Below are 24,816 nucleotides of genomic sequence, written 5' to 3'. Positions count from 1 at the left end.
CGGCATTTTTGGAGAAAAAAAGGCAAAGATAATAGCCTATGCAAACGAGGACGAGGGAGACGACGAAGAGAACAATGGCGAATATTAGTTATATATCGGTTAATTTAAGTTGTTATGTTTTCATTGTTTTTTGATGTTTTTTATTTGTATGCCTTTTGTTTTTATTTTTTTTATTTGTATGTTTTTTATTTTATTTAATTTTAAATTTAATATTATTATATTATTAAGTTTTTATTTTATTTTGTTAAAAAGAAAAATAAATAAAGGTTTAAAGCTTCTCATGGCATTAAATCATAGAAAGACATTATAATTTGAAAGAAAAAAAAGCCCCATAACTAAGTGACACTGACTGGGCTTTAAAGCCCACCATAATGAACAACCTTGCCAACATGGACGCTAGCTTTTAACACTAGTCAGAGGCGGACCTAGCTTATAAGGAGGGGTAGCGGGTCAACTTTTCCGGTGAAGTGGAAATTTTTACGTTTTATGTATTACGTTACCCCTGAAAATTATATCACGCTACCCCTCAAAAATTTTGAAAAGCCCAAAACTTTATCTTTTAAAGTTTTAAAAGCGGAAGATGATTAAAAGCCTACCATTTAATTAAAATTGAAAAGCCTAACTTAAATAATCGGGTGAAGGTAGGCATGAAATGGGTTACCGTGTGCTGGCACGAAACGCGCAACCAAGCGCACGCATGAGCTAAATAGGTGACCGGGCGTGGAGACGCGCGTACTACTAAACTAGGCTTGAGATGCGTGAAACGCATAACAAGGTGGTTATATGAGCAAAATGTGTTACCGGGCGCCGGTACACTCGAAATGCATTACCAAACCCCCGAAACAAGTAGCTGGGCGCCAGTACACACGAAACAGGTAATTTAATGCCCGTACATGCAGCGTGCAACCAGGCTGGGGAAGTGTGAAACGCGTTGCCGGGCCCCCATACGCGCCAAACGTGAAACCGGCTACTAATACGCGCAAAACAAGTAAAAAGATTTCTGGTAACGTACAATCAAAAAATTTTTTACGCTCTAGAATTAGAATTATGTTGTAGATCCACCATTTACACGCATGGCCAGCCACCGGGGGAATTAGGAATGTGTTAGCGGGAAAATAAAAGCATGGAACTTTCCTCTTGTTAAACACTACCCTGCTTCCAACATCCTCTTCCGATTTATCTTCTTCTTCTTCTTCTTCTTCTTCTTCTTTTGCTTTGTTTGAAATGGGTAAAAGAAAGAAGTCGGCAGCAGTTGATGAAGAAAACATTGAACAAGATGAACAAAGCCACGGTCAATCTTCATCCCATTCCAATGATAAGACCTTGTACGAGGTATCTTCTTCATTCATTCATTCTATTACTATTTACTATTTCTTTCGTTTCATTTTCTGTTTAGGGCACCGTTCCAAATTAGGGTTTTTTTTTTTATCTCGTAAAGTACAATCGATGCTTTAAAGTTTACTGTTATTGCTTATAATTTGTCAATTGCTTAAACCTAATTTTTGTTTACTGTTCACTGTAATAAAATAATTTAGGTCGTTAATTGACATGAATTCATTGGTAATTATTTTTTTGTTTCTAAGGGTGAGCAAACCGATTACAGATAATCGGTTTTTGGAAAATTCGTAATCGAAACAGGTTCGATTGATAACAAGAACCAAACTTGGCCTAAAAATTATATACTTGATATAATCAGCCACCCGAATTTTTGCTTAGAAATACATGAAATGGAGGTATAAAACATGGAGGATTGGAGGTATAAAGGCTAAAACTTTATAAATATAGAGGAATAAAAACTCTAAATATATGAAAATATGAATGGTTTAATTTGGTTTCGGTTAATTTGGTTAAATGAGGATATAGTGCGAAGCTTGGGCTAAGTCGTAGGGGTGACCAGGCTCAATACCTATAAAAATGTTATGACGAAATCATGAAAATTTACCCTACAAAGCAAAAAAAGGGGGTGACCGGGGACGCCCCCGTCCCTCATAACTCTTGAGGATATACAAAGAAAAAGAGCCCAAAAGTGATATTTGGTTAACTCGGTTTTTGGTTAATTTAGGTTGGTTTTGTCAGTTTTTTTATTAATTTAGGTTTGGCTTTTGGTTTGGTTTCGGTTAATGGTTTGGTGTTGCTCACCTCTAGGTATTTCTATGTTTCAACTGTTTTCACTTTTCAGGCATGATGCAGAATGCTGTTTTAATGCTATAAGATTATAAACATAACTATTTATGATAATTTTGTGTTTTGTAGATCCTTGGAGTGGAAAAAACAGCATCTCAACAGGAAATAAAAAAAGCATACCATAAGCTTGCACTGCGTTTACACCCCGACAAGAATCCTGGTGATGAGGTAAAAATATTAATCTCATTGTATTGGTTGTTTCACAACTTATTATTCAGATAGTTTAACCGGTTGTTAACTTGCTCATATGCATGTATAGGATGCCAAAGAAAAATTTCAGCATCTGCAGAAGGTTATTTCAATACTTGGTGACGAGGAGAAACGAGCAGTTTATGATCAGACCGGATGTGTTGATGATGCTGTGAGTATCATTTTCCGCATCATATCATATCATCTCGAGCTTTGTTGAATTTAATTTGTTTTGTGTTATTTTATTTTATGTTTCCTCTTAACAGGATCTTGCTGGTGATATGGCTCAAAATTTGAAGGATTACTTTCGGTCTATGTATAAAAAGGTATGAAAAACACTTTCGAAAACATGTATAAACGCTATTGGGTTTCATTAATTCATTTATAAGACGGAAATGCAAATATTAATGTAGGTTACAGAAGCGGATATTGAGGAGTTTGAATCCAATTACAGAGGATCCGACTCTGAGAAAAATGATTTGATTGATCTTTACAAGAAGTACAAAGGTCGTATGGACAGGTACATGCATACATATAACCATTATTTAATCTATATTTAACTCAATTTCGTGACGCGCTTTCTAATTTTTTTAAATTGTTCATAGGCTCTTTTGCTCTATGCTATGCTCAGATCCTAAGCTCGATTCACATCGATTCAAAGACATCCTCGACGAGGCAATTTCTGCTGGTAAGCTTAAGATTAAATTTTCCCACACAAAAAAGAAGATTTTGTAACATTTGTTTTACTTGCAGGAGATCTGCAGTCAACCAAAGCTTATCAAAAATGGGGTAAACAGGTTTCTGAAACAAAGCCACCCACAAGCCCGTTGAAGCGTAGGGGAAAGTGAGTACTAATATTTTTTACAATTATGGGTCCCGTGGTGCTTATTGTATTGTTTTGAACTGTTATGTTTGACTAAATGCAGGTCAAAGAAAGGGTCGGATGATTTATATGCTATTATTTCACAAAGGCAAAGCGAAAGGAAAGGGCGTGTAGATGCGATGTTTTCGTCTTTGGTTAGTAAGTATGGTGGAGGTGAACCGTCTTCTGAACCTACTGAAGAAGAGTTTGAAGCTGCAAGGGAGAAACTAAAAAAACGCAAGGGTTCTAAGAAATCTAAGTAAAACATAACCAAATTGTTATATTATTATCTTGTGGTTGTGTGACTGTGTTCTGGTTCTGTCTGTTGACTTTAGCAACTTGTTTATGAATATTTCATGTTGACTCTATTTCTGTTTTTTGTTTCATGATCAAATCGAGTCCTTGCTCCGAATAGGGGAAGTAAACGAGTTGGTCTCAAATCGACTAGGCTTGAGCTTAGCTTGTTTAGCCTACGAGAGTTTGAGCTTGAACTTGAGTATAGCTTGAGTTTGGGCTTTCTTTGTTACTAATTATTAACAAAATTTAGTATTTTTTTTATTTTTTAATTACAACTAGTAAAATTCTCCATGCGTTGCGACGGGAGTGTTAACACACGTAACCCGTGCATCATGATGGGGCGTTAATAAAACATAAAATTAATAAAGTTTCTTCACGGATAGGCCTTAAGTAATGTTTGTATTGAAACATAGATAATTAGATAGAAGCATATATGAAAAATTTATCGAATATTACTGTGAGAGACATGTAACTAAAAGTTAATTAGAAGTATATATGAAAAATTAATCGAATATTACTATGAGAGACATGTAATTAAAAGTTAATTACTGACAAAAATAGTATGATAGTATTAATGCCAAGTAGAAAATATAATCTTATAAATACATCTAAATATTCTTTAAGCACACACAATGAATTGAATTTCAAAATCCCATGTGAACTTCATTTGGTTTTTTAAGTACCTTGTGGCTTGTACACGTATCAAAATGTAAATAGTGTACTCTATTACTATTGGGTGAATAGTGTCTTTTATGAGTTAACTAATATTTGATGTTTAATATATATATTTAGTTTTTTTTTTCATGATTCAATATATAATAATAATAATTATTGTTATTATAAACAAAAAATATATTTATATAAATACTGTAATAACAATAATAATAATAATTATTATATATTAAATCATGAAAAAAAATAACTAAACAATATATATAAATATTGTAATTAAAAAAAATAAAAAAAATACTAAAATTTTTTAATAATTATTTCAAAAAATAATAAAAATAACTAAATAATATATAGAAATACTATAATTAAAAAAACCAAATAAATAACAAAAATGCTTTAATAATAAATTAATAATTAGTTAACACTGAATTTAGGTTGGGCTTGACTCAAGCTCGTTTAAGCTTGGTTTGTTTTGAGCTGTTTGCATGTCTATCTTAAGCTGCTCACGGTTGACTTGGTCGGTCAAGGTTTGGTTGGTTATGATAAAATTATGGGCTAACCGTTAAGCCGACTGATTTCAACGGTTTATGAATGACAACTTGATCAACTTTGATTTGGGATGAATAATGATTAATCATCGTTAGCATCGAAACAGGTTTGAGTAGGATATTAATTAAACGACACATGCACACATTATTCGAATCCCACAAGCTTTAAGCAAACTTCCAAACCCTAGTTAAATAAAATATATTTGTGTCCAACAGAAGAGTTGAAAAGCACAATAACAACGGGAGGGACCCAAAAGTAACACCACTAAATCTAAAAGTTAACATAAACGTGTACACACCGGCTGCCGGCCACCCTTTTCACCCAATTACCACCTTTGTGCTGTCACATCTCTACATTCTTACAAGTCAATATAAACCTCACAATCTCAAAGCTAAATAAGTCATCTACACAATGGCACATGTTAGCACCTTCATGTTTTGCCTCTTCATTGCAGTGTTAGCCACTTCGGTATTCGCATTGGCACCGGCACCCGCCCCGGCTCCTGACACGGGAGCCGGGGTCGCATTACCGGTTCCGGGCGTGCTTGTTGGACTGGTTTTGATCCTGACTGCATTGCTTCACTTGAGGAACTGAGGTTTGATGAATGAATGTGTCAAGTTAAGGTTTTGTTGGAGTTTGACTGACTAGATGATCTATGGGGATGCGACGTGTGTTATTTTGTTGTCTAAATATTATGTTTTGTGTCTTGCATTTTATGTGAATGCAAATGTTTGATTAAGGTTGCATGGTTGATGTTGAACAAAAATGTACTTCAATCTTGTGTGGATCTCCATCATGTTATGAAAGCTCTTGGTCTTTAGATTATTATGTAGCATAATTCACTAGTTTTTTCGCAGTGTCATATCAACATCACATCATACTCTACTTCATTCTACTCTCTTCCCTAGAGAAATACTCTTTAATTTTCCAATTACTTTCTTTTTTAATTAAAATAATACTATTTATATATTTAAAATAAAATTAAAATTTAATATAACTAAAGTTAATACAACATAAAACATTACTAACTAATTAAATTGAAAACACTGATTTATAACTAATATCTATAAACATAAAATGAATATATATATATATATATATATATATATATATATATATATGTGGGAGGGATTTTTTGAGAATCATGTTGAGTTTTAAGAACTTAAGAACTCCATTCTAGGCCACATGTTTAATTAAATGGATTGGAATATGTGGTTGAGATTAAATATGGCAAAAAAGTCAAAGTAGCAGAGAGAATAAAGATGTAACTGATTACACTAACTTTTACGTCCGTTACACATGTGTAAAAAGTCGACTCGGTGCGTAAAAAATTATGTAATTTTTTTACGTCTATGTAACCTACATATATTACGTATGTGTAAAAAAAATTCGAAAAAAAAATCGTTACACTGAGTTCTTTCGAGTTCTTAAAACTCAAAGAGGTTCTCATTTGAAATTTCCCATATATATATATATATATAGGCTAAGTATAACATGAAAACCCACTTGAGTTGTGAAAACTCTAGAAACCTATTCTCAACCACATGTTTTTAATTAATGTTTAAATCTTGTGGTCCACAATTAAAGTGAATAAAAAATGTAAATATAAATATAACTTTTTCTCTCTCCTGAAAACATATATAAAATTAGTAAAAAAATGTTAAAAAATAGCAAAACATTTTTTTTTGATGTTTCGATGTTTTGTATTAAATGTTACAACATATATTACATGTAACAAAAAAAAACGATGTTACATAGAGTTTTCGTGGGTTTTCACAACTCAAGTGGGTTTTCATTTTAACCTTACCATATATATATATATATATATAGGGGAGGGATATTTTGAGAACTATGTTGAGTTTTAAGAACTTAATTCTAGGCCACACATTTAATTAAATGGATTGGAATATGTGGTTGAGATTAAATTTGGCAAAAAAGCAAAGTAAGAGAGAGAATAAATATGTAAGTGGTTATACTAGCTTTTACGTTCGTTACACATTTGTAAAAAGTCGACTCGGTGCGTAAAAAATTCTGTAATTTTTTTATGTGTACGTAACTTACATATATTACGCATGTGTAAAAAAAATTTGAAAAAAAAAATCGTTACACTGAGTTTTTTCGAGTTCTTAAAACTCAAAGGGGTTCTTAATTGAAATCTCCCCTATATATATATATATATATATATATATATAAATTTGAGTCTTCATCGTCGTTGGGTAGCTCGAAAAACGTAAATATATTGAACCAAATTTACCGGTTCAAACACGTGTCAAAGTCGTTTACGATACCAAATTTTTTTTTTCGAAAAAAAATCTGTTTTTGTTAAAATTTATTGCGAGATGAGATGTTCAGAAATTTTTTTGTACAAACCTATGCATTTAGTTTTTCTTTTTTAAATTTTAACAAATACAAATATCATTAACCAAAGATTATTAATATACATGATTATTTTAAAAAGAAAAAAGGGGTGAAGATTGGTGAAATGGTTGGGGGAATTCTCCTAAAACTTTTGTCAATTCACCGAACACAAATAGTAGGGGTGGTGTTCCCCAATTCACCAATATGCCACACAGGACACCAATTGGTGTCCATACCACATAGCCTGAGAAGCTGATAAATTATTTGTTTTCAAAGCTGAAGCACAAATGATAAACACAGATATTTTTAATGAACTTAAGATAAAACTAAATAAACAAACCATTACAAGATGTGTCATTTTAACTTAAAAACCTTAAAGTTAAAACCATAAATAGCCGAATTAGTTATTCTAATCAATGATTCACGTGTTTTACTCTAAAGGAGGAATGCAATGAAGATTGACAAAATCAGGAAATTTTTAGATGACGAAGTCGAAGCTTTAAATCAATCTAATAGGCAGGTCAAACCGACTATGACGGTTAGCCACATGATCTGGCTTGTAGACTGACATTTTTGTCTGTTGGTTATGACTTATAGGCCCTTATTCCATTCGTAGCCCTAAGAGCATCTACACCCATAAACCAATTCAAACCTCCACCTTATCGCCACATCATACTCTAACCAAATCTTTAAAAAACCCCACTTTTTACTCCACCCATAAACCAATAAAAACATCCACCTCATCTTCCAAATAACATTAGAATATAATAAATATGTATATATATGTGTATATACATATGATTTGTGTGTAGTGGTTGTGGTGGGGCCACTACAAACCCACCTTTCAAACGTTTGAGAATACAAACAAAAACCTACACAAACGTTTGTCACCACCCGTAAACTTTGTTTGCACCATTCCATGTCAACAAAAACCACCACAAACACACCGGTGGAGATGCTCTAAGTTATGTCCGATATTTTTGGAGTTTGGACCTTTGTTTTCCTGTTTCCTCTTATCTAATAGGCTCAAATAAGACTTTTCTAACTATTGGATCAGCTTCTTATCACAAACCGATTAAACCGAAAACCAAACCAGATCAAACAGAACAGAAACTATTTGGGTTTCTATTGACTGTTGTCATTGATGTAATAATCACCTCATATGTGTAATATATCATATTATAATCAACTTATATCACCATTTAAAAATAATAATAATATTTTGAAGACCCTTTTAACTATTGCAATACAAAGCTTTCATTGAATCATGGATATCATTGATAATGTTTTAGGAATAATAAAGATGCTGATACATGCAACTAGTTGGTATATTTGATAGGTCATAAAAGCAATATTCAATTCCACCTTAAATATATAGAATGATGGTGCTTTGACCGAGTGGTGTTATAGACATATGCACGCATTGAGTTCAATGAACAGGTTGTGAACGATTAATAAACGCGTCAACCCGAGAAGTCGAAAATCAAGATTTCAGGAAGCAGAACCTTTATATTCTTGATTATCCAACTCATGTTCTGCAACCAAAATACAAGAATCCCCTTCTAAAGTTTCTTTAGGTGAATTCAGCATCTCAGTTGTACACTGAACATCAGGTGCTATCCCAACTTGATCTATGGCATGAAGTGCGGGCGATAAATATTTGGCAACCGTTATAAAAAGAGCCGAACCATCGTGTAACTCAGTCACACTCTACACAACACATCATTTAGTCAAGTTAACATACGGTTATAAATAATAAAAATTGTCACAAAATTAATTACCTGAATTTTTCCTTTACCAAATGTTCTGTTGCCAATAAGCTTTGCCCTACCATTATCATGTAATGCACCTGCCAAGATTTCACTTGCACTTGCACTCCCTTCATTTACCTATTTTCAAAAAATAATTAAGCAAACTTTATGTTAAAATCTAGAAAATTGAACTAAATTTCAAGAAACTTGATGAAAGTATGAAACTTACAAGAACGACTAATGGATCGTGTGTTAGAGCGTGCCCGTTGACCATGTTAATAGGCAGCATGTTCCCGTCTCGGTCTATCGTGTTCACAAGAGTCTCGTCTCCATCTAGCCATATTTGGGCAACATCAAGTCCAGCTTTGACCAAACCACCCTGCAGCATTGACCATGTTCATTCAAGTATGATTTACAAAAAGATCAATCAAAAAGTTGACTTTCGGGTACTTGCCGGATTGTTTCTAAGATCCAAGATGTATGACTCGACGCCTTGGTTTTCCAATTCGTGAATCGCGTGTTTCATATCAGCAGCAGCCGTCTGTTTAAAACGTAGTTTGATCAGTTTAAGATTTAAATCGATTACCGAATTAGCTTGCTTTACTTAAAACTAGAACCAGATTTTGATAATTAAGCACCTGGGAAAAAGCTAACAACTTTACATATCCGGTTTTCGACACGTGACCATCTGGAGTTCTGTGAGGAATAATAGCGCTTGATATCGGAGAAAGCTTAATGAACTCACGAGGTAATCTAACCTCTCTAAAACTAGAGTCAATTGCCAACTTTTTGCCCTGTAAAACATACAAACATCAAATTTTATAACTATTTTTGCAGGAATCTATAACTATTTTAGTTGGTAAGCTTTACATTGTGGACTTTGACTGAAACACTTGTCCCAACATGACCTCTGAGCTTCTGTGCAGCCGCCTCACCACTAATCCCGTTAAGCCTTTCCCCTGGTTAACAAGATTTAATAATTTGTATAATACGATATTGTCTTGAATGCAAAAGGGTAAACAATCAAATCCCAAATGAGGACCATACCATTGATTTCAACTAACTCATCGCCTACATGGATTCCAGCTCGTGCAGCTGGACTACCTTCCACACAAGATAGCACAACCTGAAACAAGAAATTATAAGCTTCGGCATTATAAAATATCATAATCGAGTAAGAAAATATGTGAAAAAAATGAATATGTTATTCAAACCAGATGACCGGTTTTCGGTTCAGCATTGACAAAGAGGCCGACTCCCTGCACGTTTCCGTCACTTCCAATTCTAAAACTTTGGTATTCCTGTTTGTGTAAATCATCACTCAGTGTTTATTTATATTATAATACAGGAAAACCAAAAAAATGGTGGTGATCATATCATATGGTTGATGTACCTTTGGACTAATAATACGAGTGAACGGGTCCCCAAGAGTAGAAAGCATTCCTTTAATCTTGCTATATGCGGCATCAGCTGTGCTTAGAGGAAGCATTTCCACCATTGTTTGCTGCAGCTTTGAGTCCCAGTCTGCAAAACCCATACAGGCAAAGACCAAACACCTTATCAGCATAATATACTGTATTCAATTATTCATAAATAATTGTAACATCTAGTTTTTGTGATCCAGTCACACAATATACCATATTCCACCATCCTCTTATAATTTTTTTTCTTATAAATGAGAACAACACAAGTAAACCCTACCCTGATGATTAAAAGTTGGATCAACAAAAGTCTCTCTGATCAAACCCCAAGTTTCCACAAGAGTTCGCTGGACGGCATTCACCTGTCGAAACAAATTATTATCTTTTAAGCACCTCATTTTCATGCTAGTGTCATTGAACTAGAAAGGTGCCCCTTTGATGCCGTGCGAAACCATGTAACATGTTGATTTTTTTTTGGAAAACCAAAACTATATAAATACCATACTAAAATTAAAGAGAATAAAATGGTCGTTTTTATGGTGTAGTTTTTTTTTATAAATATTAATATATGGAAAAGTTAGATGTTTAAAAATCTTGGGGAAGATGGTTTAAAATGACCAAAACATGGGTAAAGATGAGGGACAAGATTGTAAGTAGTTTTTATTCGTGGAGGATTGTGTGTAAAAGTAGGGGTGTAAATGAGCCGAGCCAGAGCTCAACTAGGCTTGAGTTGTTTTTTCAAGCTTGGGCACAGATCGAACTCGTCTGGTTTATGTAAAACTTGGTACAATACCAACTTGAAGGACCCGAATGGTTAATGCGAAAAATATAAGGGTGGTACGGAAGATCTCAAGGGGCGGTTTGGTGGAGATCAAAAGTTCATGGACCAAATTGAATAACTTAGTGTCATAGTTATCTTTTATTTGTTATTAGATAAAGTAGAACTGTAGAAGTCTAGTATGATTATTGTTCCCTAGTTTGAGTAGGATTATAATTGTGGGTGTTATATAAACCCATCAATAGGTTTAATTTTAGTGTGGTAGGAAATATTTTGTTCTTGTTTCTTATTAATGAAAATAGTCGCATAAACGTTTTATGCAATATCGTCTTTGGTGTTCTTGATTCAATTGTCTAAGGTTTAACAGTTTATTATTGATTAATATGTTTATATATATTGTATTGTTTTTACATATTTTGAGAAAAACCTTAAATGAGCCTAATTAAGCTCGGCTTGGCTCGTTTAGTACCTTAAACGAGCTCGTTTAGTACCTTAAACGAGCCAAATCTCAGCTCAAGCTCGGTTGTCAAGTGTTAAGTTGATACATAGAAGTCCAAAAGAGGTAAAACTTAAAAATAAGCAAGGCTCGATGAGCCTAAATGAGCTTCCCACACAAGGCTCAAGCTCAGAGTGACAGACTTGATTTATGAGGGCTCGGCTAGGTTCGAGCTTTTATCAATTCGACTTCAAGTACCTTCGGAGCTCGTTTACACCCTTACAACATATATGTCCCTTTAAAGTTTAAACTCCAAAGCATATGCAATAACAGTGGCACATATAACAACAAATGTTGTATTACTTAAAATTTAATGTGCAAATGGGTGCTATTATATATAATCAAATACCTCATGAGTCCGAGAAGCCGGGAAGGCGATCGTCAATGACTCAGCCATAGCAGGAGAATCTAAACACACAGAAACTGCAGCAGCAAGGCCAATCAAACCTTTAGCAATTGATGAACCAACCAATTTCCTATTGGATTCACAGCTTCCAACTTGTGGGTTGGGTTTAGGTAAGGCTTGAGCTATTGGTAATACTGTACACTTGCTACGGTAACTGTTAAAACTAAAACAAGAATCTCGGTGTTTATAGCGGATAATTGAAGTGGGTGTCTGAGGAATTTTGGTGTAGATTGATGAAACGGAACAAGGGTTGTTGAGAGCATCCATGATGTATGTTTGTGAATAATAATTAATCTAAGTGAAACTGCTGGAAAGATGCTTGTAAGAAGAATGAATGAATGAATGAATGAGTGAATCTTTTTTGTTTGTGGTGTATGAGTTTGTTGCGTATTTGTTTGGACTGGAAGTATCTCTAACAGCCTCATGTGTTCCTCCACGTGGATCTCAAGTTGTGGCCTTAAGTAGTTGAGTCAGTGTGAAGACCTCTGCGTTGAAACTTGTAACATGACCAAAAAAAAGAAAAAAATTTGATTATTCGTTTATAATTTCTACATGTTAATTTGAATATTAATCTTCCAATATATATATATATATATGAGAATGTTATCATACAAATTAAGATTTTGTATTAAATGTGCGAACTAAAACAAAATTAAAGACGGTGGCATTGTTGTAAATAAGTGAAAATCATGTTTGTAGTGTAATTGCACGATAACTCAATAAAAACACGTAGTGTAATTTAATTACACTATATTTTTTACAAGTAGTGTAATTTAATTACATTACTTGTTTCAAATAGAGTGATTATTTTGTTAGTAGAGTAATTATTGTCTCTATTTCTTCTTTCTCAAATAGCCTGCTTCAAAATCATGATGATTCAAATATTACCCAGTAACTATAAAATTGATTGGCAAATTGTACATTTTATTGTTTCAATCTGTTTTAAAAGGCTTTAAATTGGCGAAATTGTAAAAATTGGTGGTTCAAATATTACCTAGTAACTACAAAAATATGATTGATATTGCTGATGACATCATTATCAAATTGAAGTGAAGGTTATCTCATTTGTTAACCTAGATAAACAAATCTAACGTTATACAGATTCAGCAATAGCAATAAGGGTAGGAATTGTTCTTGTTAAATAAAATAGAGTCTGAAAATAACACTACTTGTAATACAAATTACTCTACTTAAAATTGAAAATAACACTACTTGAAATTGAAAATTACTTTAAGTGAAATTTAAAAATATTCTACTTGCAATAAAATTACTCTACCTGAAATTGAAAATTACTCTACTTGAAATTACATGTTCAAAGTATTTGCGTATCGTCTCTTCAACCATCTAAATCAATTAATTCCTAATTCTAATTGATTTGAGTTCGTACAAGTCTTGTTCAATTGATTTCACACACTCTTAATTCTTGTTGACTCATTCTCTTCATATGTTATTTCAATTGATTTAATTTGGTTGATTTCATCTAAACCCCTGAAAAAAAAAGTCATGCTCTATTTTTTGAAGACCGAATTCTATTTTAATTGAATCATATAACTCAATCGATTTAATGAAATAACGAGTTGTGGGTGGATGATACGATGAAGACAAGAGCAATTAGAGAAGGAGAGGTTGATCTTTAAAGAAATTGCAGAATAGATGTGGGAGCGAGCATTATAGTTGAAGGATGAAAGATTCTTTTAATTACAAAATTGCCATCGTTCAATTTTTTGATTTGTACGTTTAGTATGGTTTTTTTATTTGTATTTGATCCATCTCCTATGTGACATTCGTCAATTTCGGGTCTTGTTTGTATTCGTTTTTGTATCTGTTTATTATGTAAACAGACCCGATTTGTAAACCGAAGCTTATGTTATAATCAAAATGATGGATTTATGTTACAATATTGTTTCACACTTGTTGGGTCTTGAAAACATCCTATTTTTATTTTTATTTTTATTTATTATTTATTTATTTATTAATTTTTTTGTTGTTTTGTGTTTTTGTCTTGATCCATTTTGCATGAAAACTCTTGTGTCTCACACCCATATTTGACCACCAACAGTACCCTATATATACACCACCTTTCCTCTTCATTTTCCCTTGCTACAACTCCAAAAAAAAAAAAAACTCTCTCAAACATCAAAGATTCAAGGTTATCTTCTTAAGTGTTCTTGAAGGATTTTGGTCTTTCATCTTAATTAGTTTATGTAGCCTTATTAATACTTGTTTATGGTTGTGCAACATATATATAATATACATCCCTTGTTTACCTTTGGTAGTTACTTCTACGATTCCGGTCGGTGAGGTTTCGGACCCCATAAGGCAAAGCTTCATGGAGGTGTAACATCCCGAGATTTCAAAGTGATATTAATTATATTACTTACCAATAGAGGGAAAGTTTACTCGGGTTGTCAGGAAATAAATAATAGAGTAGGAGTTGGTATGAGCCGGGGCTAGTGATGGATTAATGGAGACGGGTTAAATGAGAATGGGATTTAAGGGATATAAATATCCCCTAAAACCCCAAAATATCTTCATTTCCATCATTTTCCTAAAAACACTCCAAAACACACACACCACCTACAACCGCCGGCGGCAGCCGAGGAGAGGGAGAGCGAGGTCCGAGAGAGAGAGAGCGGTTGGTTGTGATTAAGCAAGTAAACGAGATCCAAACAAGCCCAAAAAGGTATGGTTCTTGATCTTTGAAGTTTAAAGATCCAAGCTTTTTAGTGTATAAACGACCGAAAATGGTCGGGAAGCGTAGTGGGTGATATTGAACCATAGCAAGGGTGTTAAAATCGCTCGAAATGCCGATCAGAAACTAAAACAGCGGCTGTCTGGGCAACTTCGCCTTCAAAGCGATGAACTTCGCCTGCAAGCTAAGTTCGCCTGATGAACTTCGCCTGCAAGCTAAGTTCGCCTGATGGCAACATCGCTGTAAAGTTAAGTTCGCCTAACTGGTAACTTCGCCTGAGGCCAAGTTCGCCTGATGACAACTTCGCCTGAAGCCAAGTTCGCCTGATGACAACTTCGCTGTAAAGCTAAGTTCGCCTAAGGTTTAACTTCGCCTAAAGCCAAGTTCGCCTGAGGGTTAACTTCGCCTAAAGTCAAGTTCGATTAGAAAATAAATTAAAAACCTAATGGAAAATGTGTTAAGACAGTTAATGTAAATAAAATTTTTCCAAGCTGACCTGACAGCTCGACCCCAGCCAGGGGCTCTGCCCCTTGGACCCTGCTAGGGGCTGCCGCCCCTAGACCCCGCTGCCAGGGGCGCTGCCCCCGGACCCCCGTTCGTTGTGGGTAGTAGTCAAGACTGGAAAGATGATATGAGTAGTGATAGTTGTTTGATACGTGTACTTGTTATACAGTCAGCCGTGCACAACTGAAGAAAGGGATTACGATTAACGGTGAACGTAACCGTGTTCAGGTGAGTTTCTAGCCCCATTCCTTGTTATGTTTTCGGGGCTGTGTGCATACTCGATGTGAAGTGTGAATACACTTACCTTAAGTGGTAAGTGTATGCTATAGATGTTATACGAGGTATATATTTTATAATGCTTGTCGGTACGTGAACGATCTTCGGATATTGCACGTACCGCCAAGGATAGTAAATTCCAAGTGGTTGATAGTGTGTACGAATGTTATGATGTGACTGGTTTATTACGTAAATACCGAACTGATATGAAGTGTGATATAGGCAGGTAGAGGTAGAGTGTGTTAAAAGTGGCAAGAGTCTAGCAAGGGTGTTAGTGGCATAACGTGAGCGCGTGATAGGGAAAGCCTGTACGTGCTATCGTTATTATGTGTGTATGATTGTTGATGTGACATGCTTATTATGTAAATGATATGAAGTGTGTTGTAGACAAGTAGAGGTAGAACGTGTTAGAAGTGGCAAGAGTCTAGTAAGAGTGTTAGTGGCATAACGATAGTACGTGGTAGGGTAAGCCTATACGTGCCTTCGTTATTAAAGTGGCAAAGTGGCATAACGTTTTACGTTATTAAAGTGGCAAAGTGGCATAACGTTATACGTTATTAAAGTGGCAAAGTGGCATAACGTTTTACGTTATTAAAGTGGCAAAGTGGCATAACGTTTTTCGTTATTAAGTGGCAAAGTGGCATAACGTTATACGTTATTAAGTGGCAAAGTGGCATAACGTTATACGTTATTAAAGTGGCAAAGTGGCAAGGTGGTAGGTGTAAATAAGAGGCTAAGTGGTAAGTTAAGCAGGTTAGATGCGAAAGTGTGAATACACTTACCTTAAGTGGTAAGTGTATAGATGTTATACAAGTAGCTATTATGTAATGCTTGTCGGTACGTGAACGATCTTCGGATATTGCACGTATCGTCAAGGAGAGTGATTGTCAAGTGGTTGTTAGTGTGTATGTATTCTATGATGCGACTTGCTTATTATGTAAAAATTGTATTGGTATAAAGAGTGCTGTAGACAAGTAGTGGTAGAGTGTGATAGAAGTGGCAGAGTCTAGTAAGAGTGTTAGTGGCATGACGATAGTACGTGGTAGGGTAAGCCTATACGTGACTTCGTTATTAAGGTGGCATCAAGTGGCATAAGTGGCTAAGCTGTAGGGGTAATTAAGAGGCTAAGCTATAGGGGTAATTAAGTGGTTAAACAGTGGCATGTTAGACAGTGGACTATGTGTCTTCGGATGCGTATATATTGTATGAAGTGGTTGTATGATAAGTTGCTTGATTAACTAGAACTCACTCAGCGTAGCTGACTTTTAGTATGCACGCAGGTGAGCTGATTATAGAGTTAGCATGAGGATGACACACGGCATGGATTGAACGGCTGGCATCTGAAGAAAGAAGTAAAGATGTTTTAAATATAAAGTTTTGTGTTATGGTATCAAAGAAAAGATTTAGTGTTTTGTAACAAATGATTGATGTTTTATATTCCGCAAAAAGTTTTAATAAACTCTGATTTGAAGAATTGTGTTTATGAGTAAATCCGACGCTAAAGTAGGGTCACCGGGTTCGGGGCCTTACAGGAGGACTTCGTGTCCTTGATATATATACATCTATATAACTTGTTCATACATATTAATCTTGCTTATTTTAGTTTGTTGGTCATGTTTACAAGTTCCATGGTTATGGGTTTTTAAAAGTCTATGCTTCGGTTTAACCGTAAATAGCTCTAAACCGTAAACCGAACTTTGTTACTAGTTTTGTTTGTTTAAACATACTTAGTGTTAGATCTAAGTTTTTAAAATCATTTTTACAAATTCTATGGTTATGGGTTTGTAGAATCTTACCTCGGTCTTAACCCGAAACACGATCCGAACCGAAAACCGAACTTTTGTTTAAAGACTTTATTGTTAACTTTTGGTATTTTATTATTTGTACATTATTATACAAGTTCTTTAGTGTTTGGACATGTGGAAACCATCTATGAACTTGTTGTGAGATGGAAACCGAACCAAACTGATTCTTGCTCGCTTAAGACACACAAGTGTGTTTTTTTTAGCCATCAAGACTTGTATATTTCTTTAAAAATAGTTACAAATTGATTTTTAAATATTTTCTTAAATACTTGGAAATGTTGGATCCAACTTGATCTCCTAACAAAGTTTGGACCGACAAAACCGAACACTCGCTTAACGTGCGTTGTTAGTTCTAAAACAATGGAACTACATACTTGGTTAAGTCTTATTAAATTTTATTGAGTTATCTCATAACATTCAATATTTTGGAAAGTTGACTTTGGGTTTGACCAATTATCAAGACCCGAACCGACAACCCGAACACTCGATAAAAAAAAACCCGTTTTAGTATATTTATTCCAAAGGGATTTGAATTCTTGCATTTTACCCACCTTATTACTTAATATAGGTTGAGTAAATATTAAGGTTAGATACTTTAACCCGGTTTCGAGCAAACTTACATTTTTAAAGGGTTATTATTATAAATTCTTAAATAGTCACATTTTAAACCTTGAACTTTAATTATTTACATTTCTCAACATTTATTTTGTTTAAAGACCTTCAAGACAACCTTTATAAATTCAAGACTTCTTTTCTTTTTAGGCATTTTGCGTTAAACTCGTCGTTCCGACAAATCTCCAAATTATCATCTTTCAAGTTTACCACTTGAAGGTGAGTACTTCATACCCCATTTTCCATATTTTATTTTGGGGGTGACATTTCATACTTATTCAACAAAATGCTTTATATTTGAATCTTAAACCACAAACGTAGTTGTATACTTTACCTAAATAATTGCTCGATTTGGTGTTCTATGCTTATATGCCTATGTGTTTATCGCTTTTGGTTGGTGGAACTATAAAATCCTAGACTATTTGGCATCCCCTTATAGCAAGGTGTCGTTAACGTAATGCAATTAACGATAACTATAAAATCCTAGACTATTTGGCATCCCTTTATAGCTAGGTGTCGCTAATGTGTTTAGCGATATCTATTTATCCAAATTACCACTTTTATTTATCGTTTCGTATGCAAGTTTTGTGGCTATCTTTATTATATACTAATATGATTAAACTTATGAATTGCTCACCGACCTTTGTGTTGACAAACTTTATTTTATGAAATGTTGCAGGGTTGCATCTTGGTTGATTTATGATTGTGAAGAAAACGAGATCAAAGACCTTAGGATATTAGTAAAAATGAACAATATCAATTTACCATATTTTGTGATATCTTGTTTTTGGTTATTTTATGGATAATTGTTATGTGACATTTTCGATGTTGTGGAATGAAATGAGTTTATTAAATACTGTCACTTTAATTAGTGTCATGTGCTTATGGACAATCGTTACACCTCGGCATGTTCCGCCGCCTTTGGTCGGGGTGTGACATCCTATCACACACACACACATACGTGCATAGTCACACACAAGCTTTTATCCCTGTATTACGGGGTTGTTTTACGTTATTCGTTTATAATATATATATATATATATATATATATATATATATATATATATATATATATATATTGGATTTTTAGTTTATTTATTGTAAAAAAATTAATAATATACTTAGAGTTGATGATGAAAGGGTTCACAAATCTTACTATATTATTAAAGGAATACAAGGTTTTCACATGACATTCAACTAGCATGTCAACATAGGCTTACAATTCATCAATTTTCCATTTATATAATTTCCACATGTTAATTAGAACATTAATTTTAAACATTAACTCCTAAGTTGAAGAAAGTTTCAAAATAAATTATTATAATCATCATTTATTGAGTAATAAAGACAATTAATTGTTTTTATTGTTACTTTTTTAATTCGAGACTTTGTTATTTTAATTTTTTTTTGATTTTGGGAAATTATTTATGAATGTTTAGACTGACTGTATGGATGTTTGGATTGAAATGGTGGTTTAAGTCACGAGGTTTGGATTATATTGTTGCTTTACTAAATGCGCGGTTTAATAAAAATTATAATTATATCTCATTGTTATATTTATATTTTCTGTCTGTGTGTAACACGGGATCTAACCTAGTTAATGAAATGTTATAACCTGTTTAAAAGTTATCTAGGTTCGGTGAAACCCATGACCCGCTTATTATTATTTTTTACTATAAAAATGTTTCTTAATTATAAATAATATCTTTTCAAAAAACAAATCGGATATTAATTTTTAGTATATCCCTATTTTATAGGATTTTCATATTAAATATTTGGTAAGATTAAGTTTTAATTTAATAAGATGTTATAACTCGCTTAATGGCTATCTAGGTTTGGTGAGACCCATACCCATGTAGTGGCGGACCTAGAAAAATTTTTCACAGGGGTTGGAATTTTTTTGGGTTGGTACATTTAAATTTTTTATGGTTCGGTTCAACCGTTCGGGTCTGGTTAAATCGGTATATAATTATTTTTCTATCCGATTCGTTTGTTCCGTTCGGGTTAAATCGGGTCGGGTCATATAAAGAATAACTAGATAACTAAACAAAATATCATATAACAAAGGAAAATTGGAAATAAATAATCCCACCTTTTGTGTATTGGCCGATAATAATCCCACCTTTAAAAATCACTAGCAGTGATCCCACCTTTTAACTATTTTTGTCTCACTGGTCCTCTGTTAAAAAATACTTAACGTCGTTATGTTTTTCCCTAGCTTCAAACAGATGTTTTAGGGCTTTTGATCAGAAGAACGATACGAGTCGACCGATGTAAAACTTATCTCGAAATGGATCCAAACGACGAAACAATGTTTCAATTCAGGTGCTTGAATTTCCAATTAACAAAAATCAAGCCATTTGAATCACCGTTGCGAAATAAGTTTTACATCAGTCGACTCATATCGTTCTTCCGATCAAAAACCCTAAACATCGGTTTGAAACCGGGGAAAAAACATAACGACGTTAAGCATTTTTTAACGGAGGACCAATGAGACAAAATAGTTAAAGGGTGTGCTAGTGATTTTAAAAGGTGAAATTATTATCGGCCAATACACAAAAGATAAGATTATTTATTTCTAATTTTCCTATAGAAAAAAAAGGACATAAATTTTGCAATAAAATTTTAGCTTTGATGTAACTATATATTCCTTAGCAAAACTATTGAAAAATCTCAATGTTCACTTTTTCTCTGTAACTTTTTCAAATCTCATGGGCATAATTTCTTTCTCGGTGATCAGAAATTTACTCCTACATGCATGTCTAATAAATTAGTTTGTTCATGTTGGGTCACAAAATCATAAATTCATCTGGCTTTTATTCTATTAAAAGAAATGCACACTAAACATTGAAAGAATTATTAAAAATCATCTACTAAATAAAATAATAAATAGTAAATCATAAATTAATTAAATACAACAAATAAACGACGGAAAATTTGTTTATTAATCTAATGAACTAAGATACAAAACGAAAAATAGACATGTATTTCACTAACGCTTGCTACACACTAGACCTTCTTTTTGCTTTCTAGATTATAATTCCCATTTTTAAATATTAGGCATCTTCAGCTCTTTTAAGTTTTAAACTATAGAGCTCCCTCCGGCATCTTCACAGGCACCAGAAAATTTCCGGCAAGCGCAAATTTAATCTTTTCTTTTTATCTTACATTTTCACTAGTTCCACATAGGCCGGCTTCAAAATTTCACAGGGGTCGGTTAGAATTTTAACATATATATAACACTAAAAAAAATTTCTCAAGGGTCAGCCGACCCCTGTAGCACCAACGTAGGTCCGCCCATGTACCCATAAATTCGGGTCAAATGCATGAGAAATCACCATTTACAAATAAAGCAATCTGATGGCTTAAGAGAAAATAGGATGTTTCGTTTATATATATTTAAGATAAAATCACAAAACATAAATAAAGTTCTAGACCACCTTTTTACTTTGTGCTACATCGTTCTTGTAACTTGTATGGCAAGGAATAAGCTGTTGGTGTAAAATCAACCAAATTTTTGTCTTCAGACCAATTGAAATTTCATAACTCAAGATGAATAGACACCGGCCAAGAGGACATTTTACACGATATTATCACCGTCGATTGTTGGTGCATATGAAAGATTAGAAATTCAATTCTCAAACAAAGATGCTAAGGCGACAAAAATATTGAAAGACATCAAATCACTTTGTTTCCTATGATAAAAAAAAATTGGGCGAAACACAAATCTACCCTTTGGAAAGATGAGCATAATTTTTCTTTTATGTAATTTGGGATCTTGTTATAAGTTTGTTGTTGCCCTTTCTTTGACAGGGTGTTTTCTAATAAAGTTAGCCTTTCGAAAATAAATAAATAAACAAACAAAATCCCTATATTAATTGACGTATGAAGTTTCAAAAATCAGGTATGTCGTCGAAGAACCCATCCAGCCTGTATCCATGCATACGTAACTTATCAAGATCAGGAATAGGCCCCGGAATAACAATCGTTGATAGTGGCAGTAGAGAATCAACTTGATAATCACTTGAACTATGGTCAAATTTAGGTGTCATACGATCATCAACGGGTTTCTCTTCAATCTTGACACTTTCACTTGTGCGCGATGAACTAAGATCTGAATCGCTAGGTGATAAAAGATTGCAAGAAACTACTTCTTTGGCAACCGACCTTCGAACCGTTTTGGTCCTTGGTTTTCTGCATATTGTGGGAAAAAAGGATAACGAGTTTCCAACAATATTACAGTCGACAGGTATTTTACGCGGCCTACCAGGAAACAGTTTAACCTCCTTAGGCATAACTTGTGATCAATGTGTTATATGATTAAGTAAAAGAGAAAGTACGGTTTTATATTGTAGAAACCTCCCATCGATTATTATTATTATTATTATAAGTTATAGTAAAAGAAGGATTTGGTGATGGAAGTTACCAATTTTAACTTATGTTACTTGGGGGAAAAGCGATTAAAGAATAAATAACAATTTTTGTTTTTTATTTGCCATATACAAATTCAGGTTGGTTTTTTAATTAATTTAAAGAAAATATAACATTTTAATTTAAATTATTTATCTTATTGGTTGTTTAAAAATTATAAATCTATATTTATCCAGGATTTTTCTTTTTTCAATTTCGATCAATAAAAGTACCTTTATTTAATTTAAACTATAATTATACGAAGATGGTGGATTCCGAGAAAATATAAGAACGTAAATATGATACCAAACATAGAATATCTTTCAACAATATTAATCTTTTTTTTCTTTTTTAAACTCAGATGATCTTACGTGTAAACCTATCTTTTTGGAGTCATGTCAAAGGTTGACTCATCGACCACCATACCCCCTGATGGGCTGGAACCGGATGGAATCTGTAAACCATCACCCTCTGTCTGGTTCGTACCAGGGATTAAAGCCCTGATTTGTCCCTTCACCCGGATACCCTTCGAACTGACCCGAATAGGAATCAGACCTGCGTCTACATAATAAAATAAAGTGTCTATATTGTTGTAAAATAACAACCTACTAGATGTGTTGTAAAACAACCTGCTAACTACATGGAATTTGCATATTATCATAAAATATAGAGAAAATGAGAAGTAGAGAAAAGAAGGAAGTTTTATTCATTGATATGTATATCTAATACAATAACGAGACCCGTTATTTATAAGACTATGACATTAATACAAACATAATAATGAGATGTAGGTTATGTATTTACTATTTAGAGAGTCATCACATTATGACTTATTCATAACACTCCTCATTGACTATTCATATGATGAACTAATAGATTATATTATTCTTTTTATACGTTTGGTTATGTTGTTTCATTAAAAACCTTGTTAGAAAAACCTTGTGGGATAAAACCATAGCTAGGAAAAATAATGCAACGTGTAAATACTCCCCAACATTTATATATCCTTAAGTGGTATGTTTTGATCTTCTGTGAAAGTTTCCCAACAGTGAGTAGTCAATTATTTGCCGCTTGATCTTTAATTTGCGTCCTCTTGTAATGTTGTATTATCTTTATATTAGACTTCTGGTACCTCCTCCCATAAACAAATATCGTAAGATCCACCACCGTTTTGTCTTATATTCTCTACATATACAAGACTAACAAAACTTGTTTGATGGCTTAACAAAAATACAAGTTAGTATCATTTATACCTTAAAGGTATCAATATATTTGTTTTACCCCCATCAAATCAACCCGGGGACACAAGCTATATCTTTGGTGACTTTAAATAAATTATATATCCAATCATGTGTGGCTATCAAGAAATATTCATGCAACAACTTCACTAAAGTGTGGTAATCGAGGTAATTGATAATAAACTTTATCCATACAAAAATCTTTTAGCATCTTCTGAATGCAACTTGAAATAAAGCCAAATTGAACGGCACATAACAACAGAGACCCAAGACACAATGTCACACCATAATCTAAGGCGAAAATGTGGGGGACGTGATCCGATTACTCATATCTCGAAGATACTATCATATATAAAATGTGACAATATCTAATTAATTATTTTATTTAAATAATACACACATTATCCAATTATAACAAACAATTCACAAATATGAATATAAGCTCAAATAATGTTTATCTTGATCATATCCTAAGGTCTTGTCTAAATGTCCAAACTTCAATCTTCAATACAAGCAACCTGCATATGCGTAGAAAATTGAGTTTTTGTCAACATAAAGTTGAGTGAGAATATCACCAGTTTTGACCAACAATATAAATAAGCATAACGTGATAAGTGCGGTAAATATAATCAAACCATAAACAAGTATGTAGACCGTTGCCAAGCGAATCGGGCGTTGGTCACCAGCAGGAACACCCGCTATATGATTGATTGAATAATAATCCAATTATGCGATTGATTGAATGGTAACACAAGTAAGCAAGTAGCACATATGTTTGATTAAATCACTTCACAATAACACGTATGCATTTGTTTGAATATATATATAGTATGAAATACTAATACGTACACATATGTCCCCAAAACGTTTAGAAAAGTTATAAAATAGGGGAATAATAAACTCACCTTAAGCGATTACTAAATGCGATTAAACGGGCTAATGAATAAGCGAGTCGTCCACTACATGTCAAAGAGTATATATATATATATATAATTCAGAAGTTGAGATTTTAGGATATCATAATATAAATAAAAACGAACTCATGGCCACTGGAATCAATCCAAACGGACGTTTAGAACTCAAGTTATGTTAATTTTAAAATTTAAGCGAGCTAATACTGACCAGAATCCGAACATCGAGTCGGAATTCGGGTTTTGGTCAGTAGCCTTAAAATCATGTTACGAGAATAAAAGTATTCTGGACCGAACGTTGAATCCGACCAGAAGTATGAGAAAACGGATAGTCAAACTTGTTGCCTAGTTTGCCCTTTAACGAGTTTTAAACGATTTGATCAGTCAACACCCTTCAACCACTGA

At 33.6% G+C, this 24,816-nt stretch overlaps 2 protein-coding genes across 2 annotated transcripts; one reads left to right on the top strand and one right to left on the bottom strand.

Annotated features, from left to right (window-relative positions):
• The first annotated feature begins 1,221 nt into the window (after positions 1–1,221).
• On the top strand, positions 1,222–3,526 carry LOC143538466 (chaperone protein dnaJ 6-like). The gene is made up of 8 exons (XM_077032029.1): positions 1,222–1,332; positions 2,254–2,352; positions 2,444–2,545; positions 2,640–2,699; positions 2,787–2,893; positions 2,979–3,061; positions 3,127–3,217; positions 3,300–3,526. Exons 1-8 carry the CDS (start codon positions 1,225–1,227, stop codon positions 3,496–3,498), a joined length of 849 nt encoding a protein of 282 aa, XP_076888144.1. The 5' UTR covers positions 1,222–1,224; the 3' UTR covers positions 3,499–3,526.
• Positions 3,527–8,475: 4,949 nt separating this feature from the next.
• LOC143538465 (carboxyl-terminal-processing peptidase 3, chloroplastic-like) lies at positions 8,476–12,105 on the bottom strand. Its single transcript, XM_077032027.1, has 11 exons — positions 11,907–12,105; positions 10,564–10,645; positions 10,256–10,386; positions 10,077–10,163; positions 9,910–9,988; positions 9,733–9,821; positions 9,501–9,656; positions 9,317–9,403; positions 9,092–9,241; positions 8,893–9,000; positions 8,476–8,821 (listed from the first exon to the last, which is right to left on the bottom strand). Exons 1-11 carry the CDS (start codon positions 11,952–11,954, stop codon positions 8,603–8,605), a joined length of 1,236 nt encoding a protein of 411 aa, XP_076888142.1. The 5' UTR covers positions 11,955–12,105; the 3' UTR covers positions 8,476–8,602.
• Positions 12,106–24,816: the final 12,711 nt, after the last annotated feature.

Source organism: Bidens hawaiensis, unplaced genomic scaffold (genome assembly GCF_021521415.1).
Source record: "Bidens hawaiensis isolate Kalapana, Puna unplaced genomic scaffold, B.hawaiensis_p1.1 tig00011632_1, whole genome shotgun sequence".
NCBI classification, from domain to species: Eukaryota; Viridiplantae; Streptophyta; class Magnoliopsida; order Asterales; family Asteraceae; genus Bidens; species Bidens hawaiensis.
This window is presented reverse-complemented; position numbering and strand designations above follow the sequence as displayed.

Bases quoted from the DNA above. Each gene is read 5' to 3' on its own strand.
- LOC143538465 (XM_077032027.1), bottom strand. From the start codon at position 11,954: ATGGCTGAGTCATTGACGATCGCCTTCCCGGCTTCTCGGACTCATGAG. The intron at 10,387-10,563 runs GTAGGGTTTACT...TGGGTTTTGCAG, and splicing joins TCCAACTTTTAATCATCAGG to ACTGGGACTCAAAGCTGCAG. The intron at 9,989-10,076 runs GTTTGAATAACA...TTCTTGTTTCAG, and splicing joins AACCGAAAACCGGTCATCTG to GTTGTGCTATCTTGTGTGGA.
- LOC143538466 (XM_077032029.1), top strand. From the start codon at position 1,225: ATGGGTAAAAGAAAGAAGTCGGCAGCAGTTGATGAAGAAAACATTGAA. The intron at 1,333-2,253 runs GTATCTTCTTCA...TGTGTTTTGTAG, and splicing joins ATGATAAGACCTTGTACGAG to ATCCTTGGAGTGGAAAAAAC. The intron at 2,894-2,978 runs GTACATGCATAC...AATTGTTCATAG, and splicing joins TACAAAGGTCGTATGGACAG to GCTCTTTTGCTCTATGCTAT.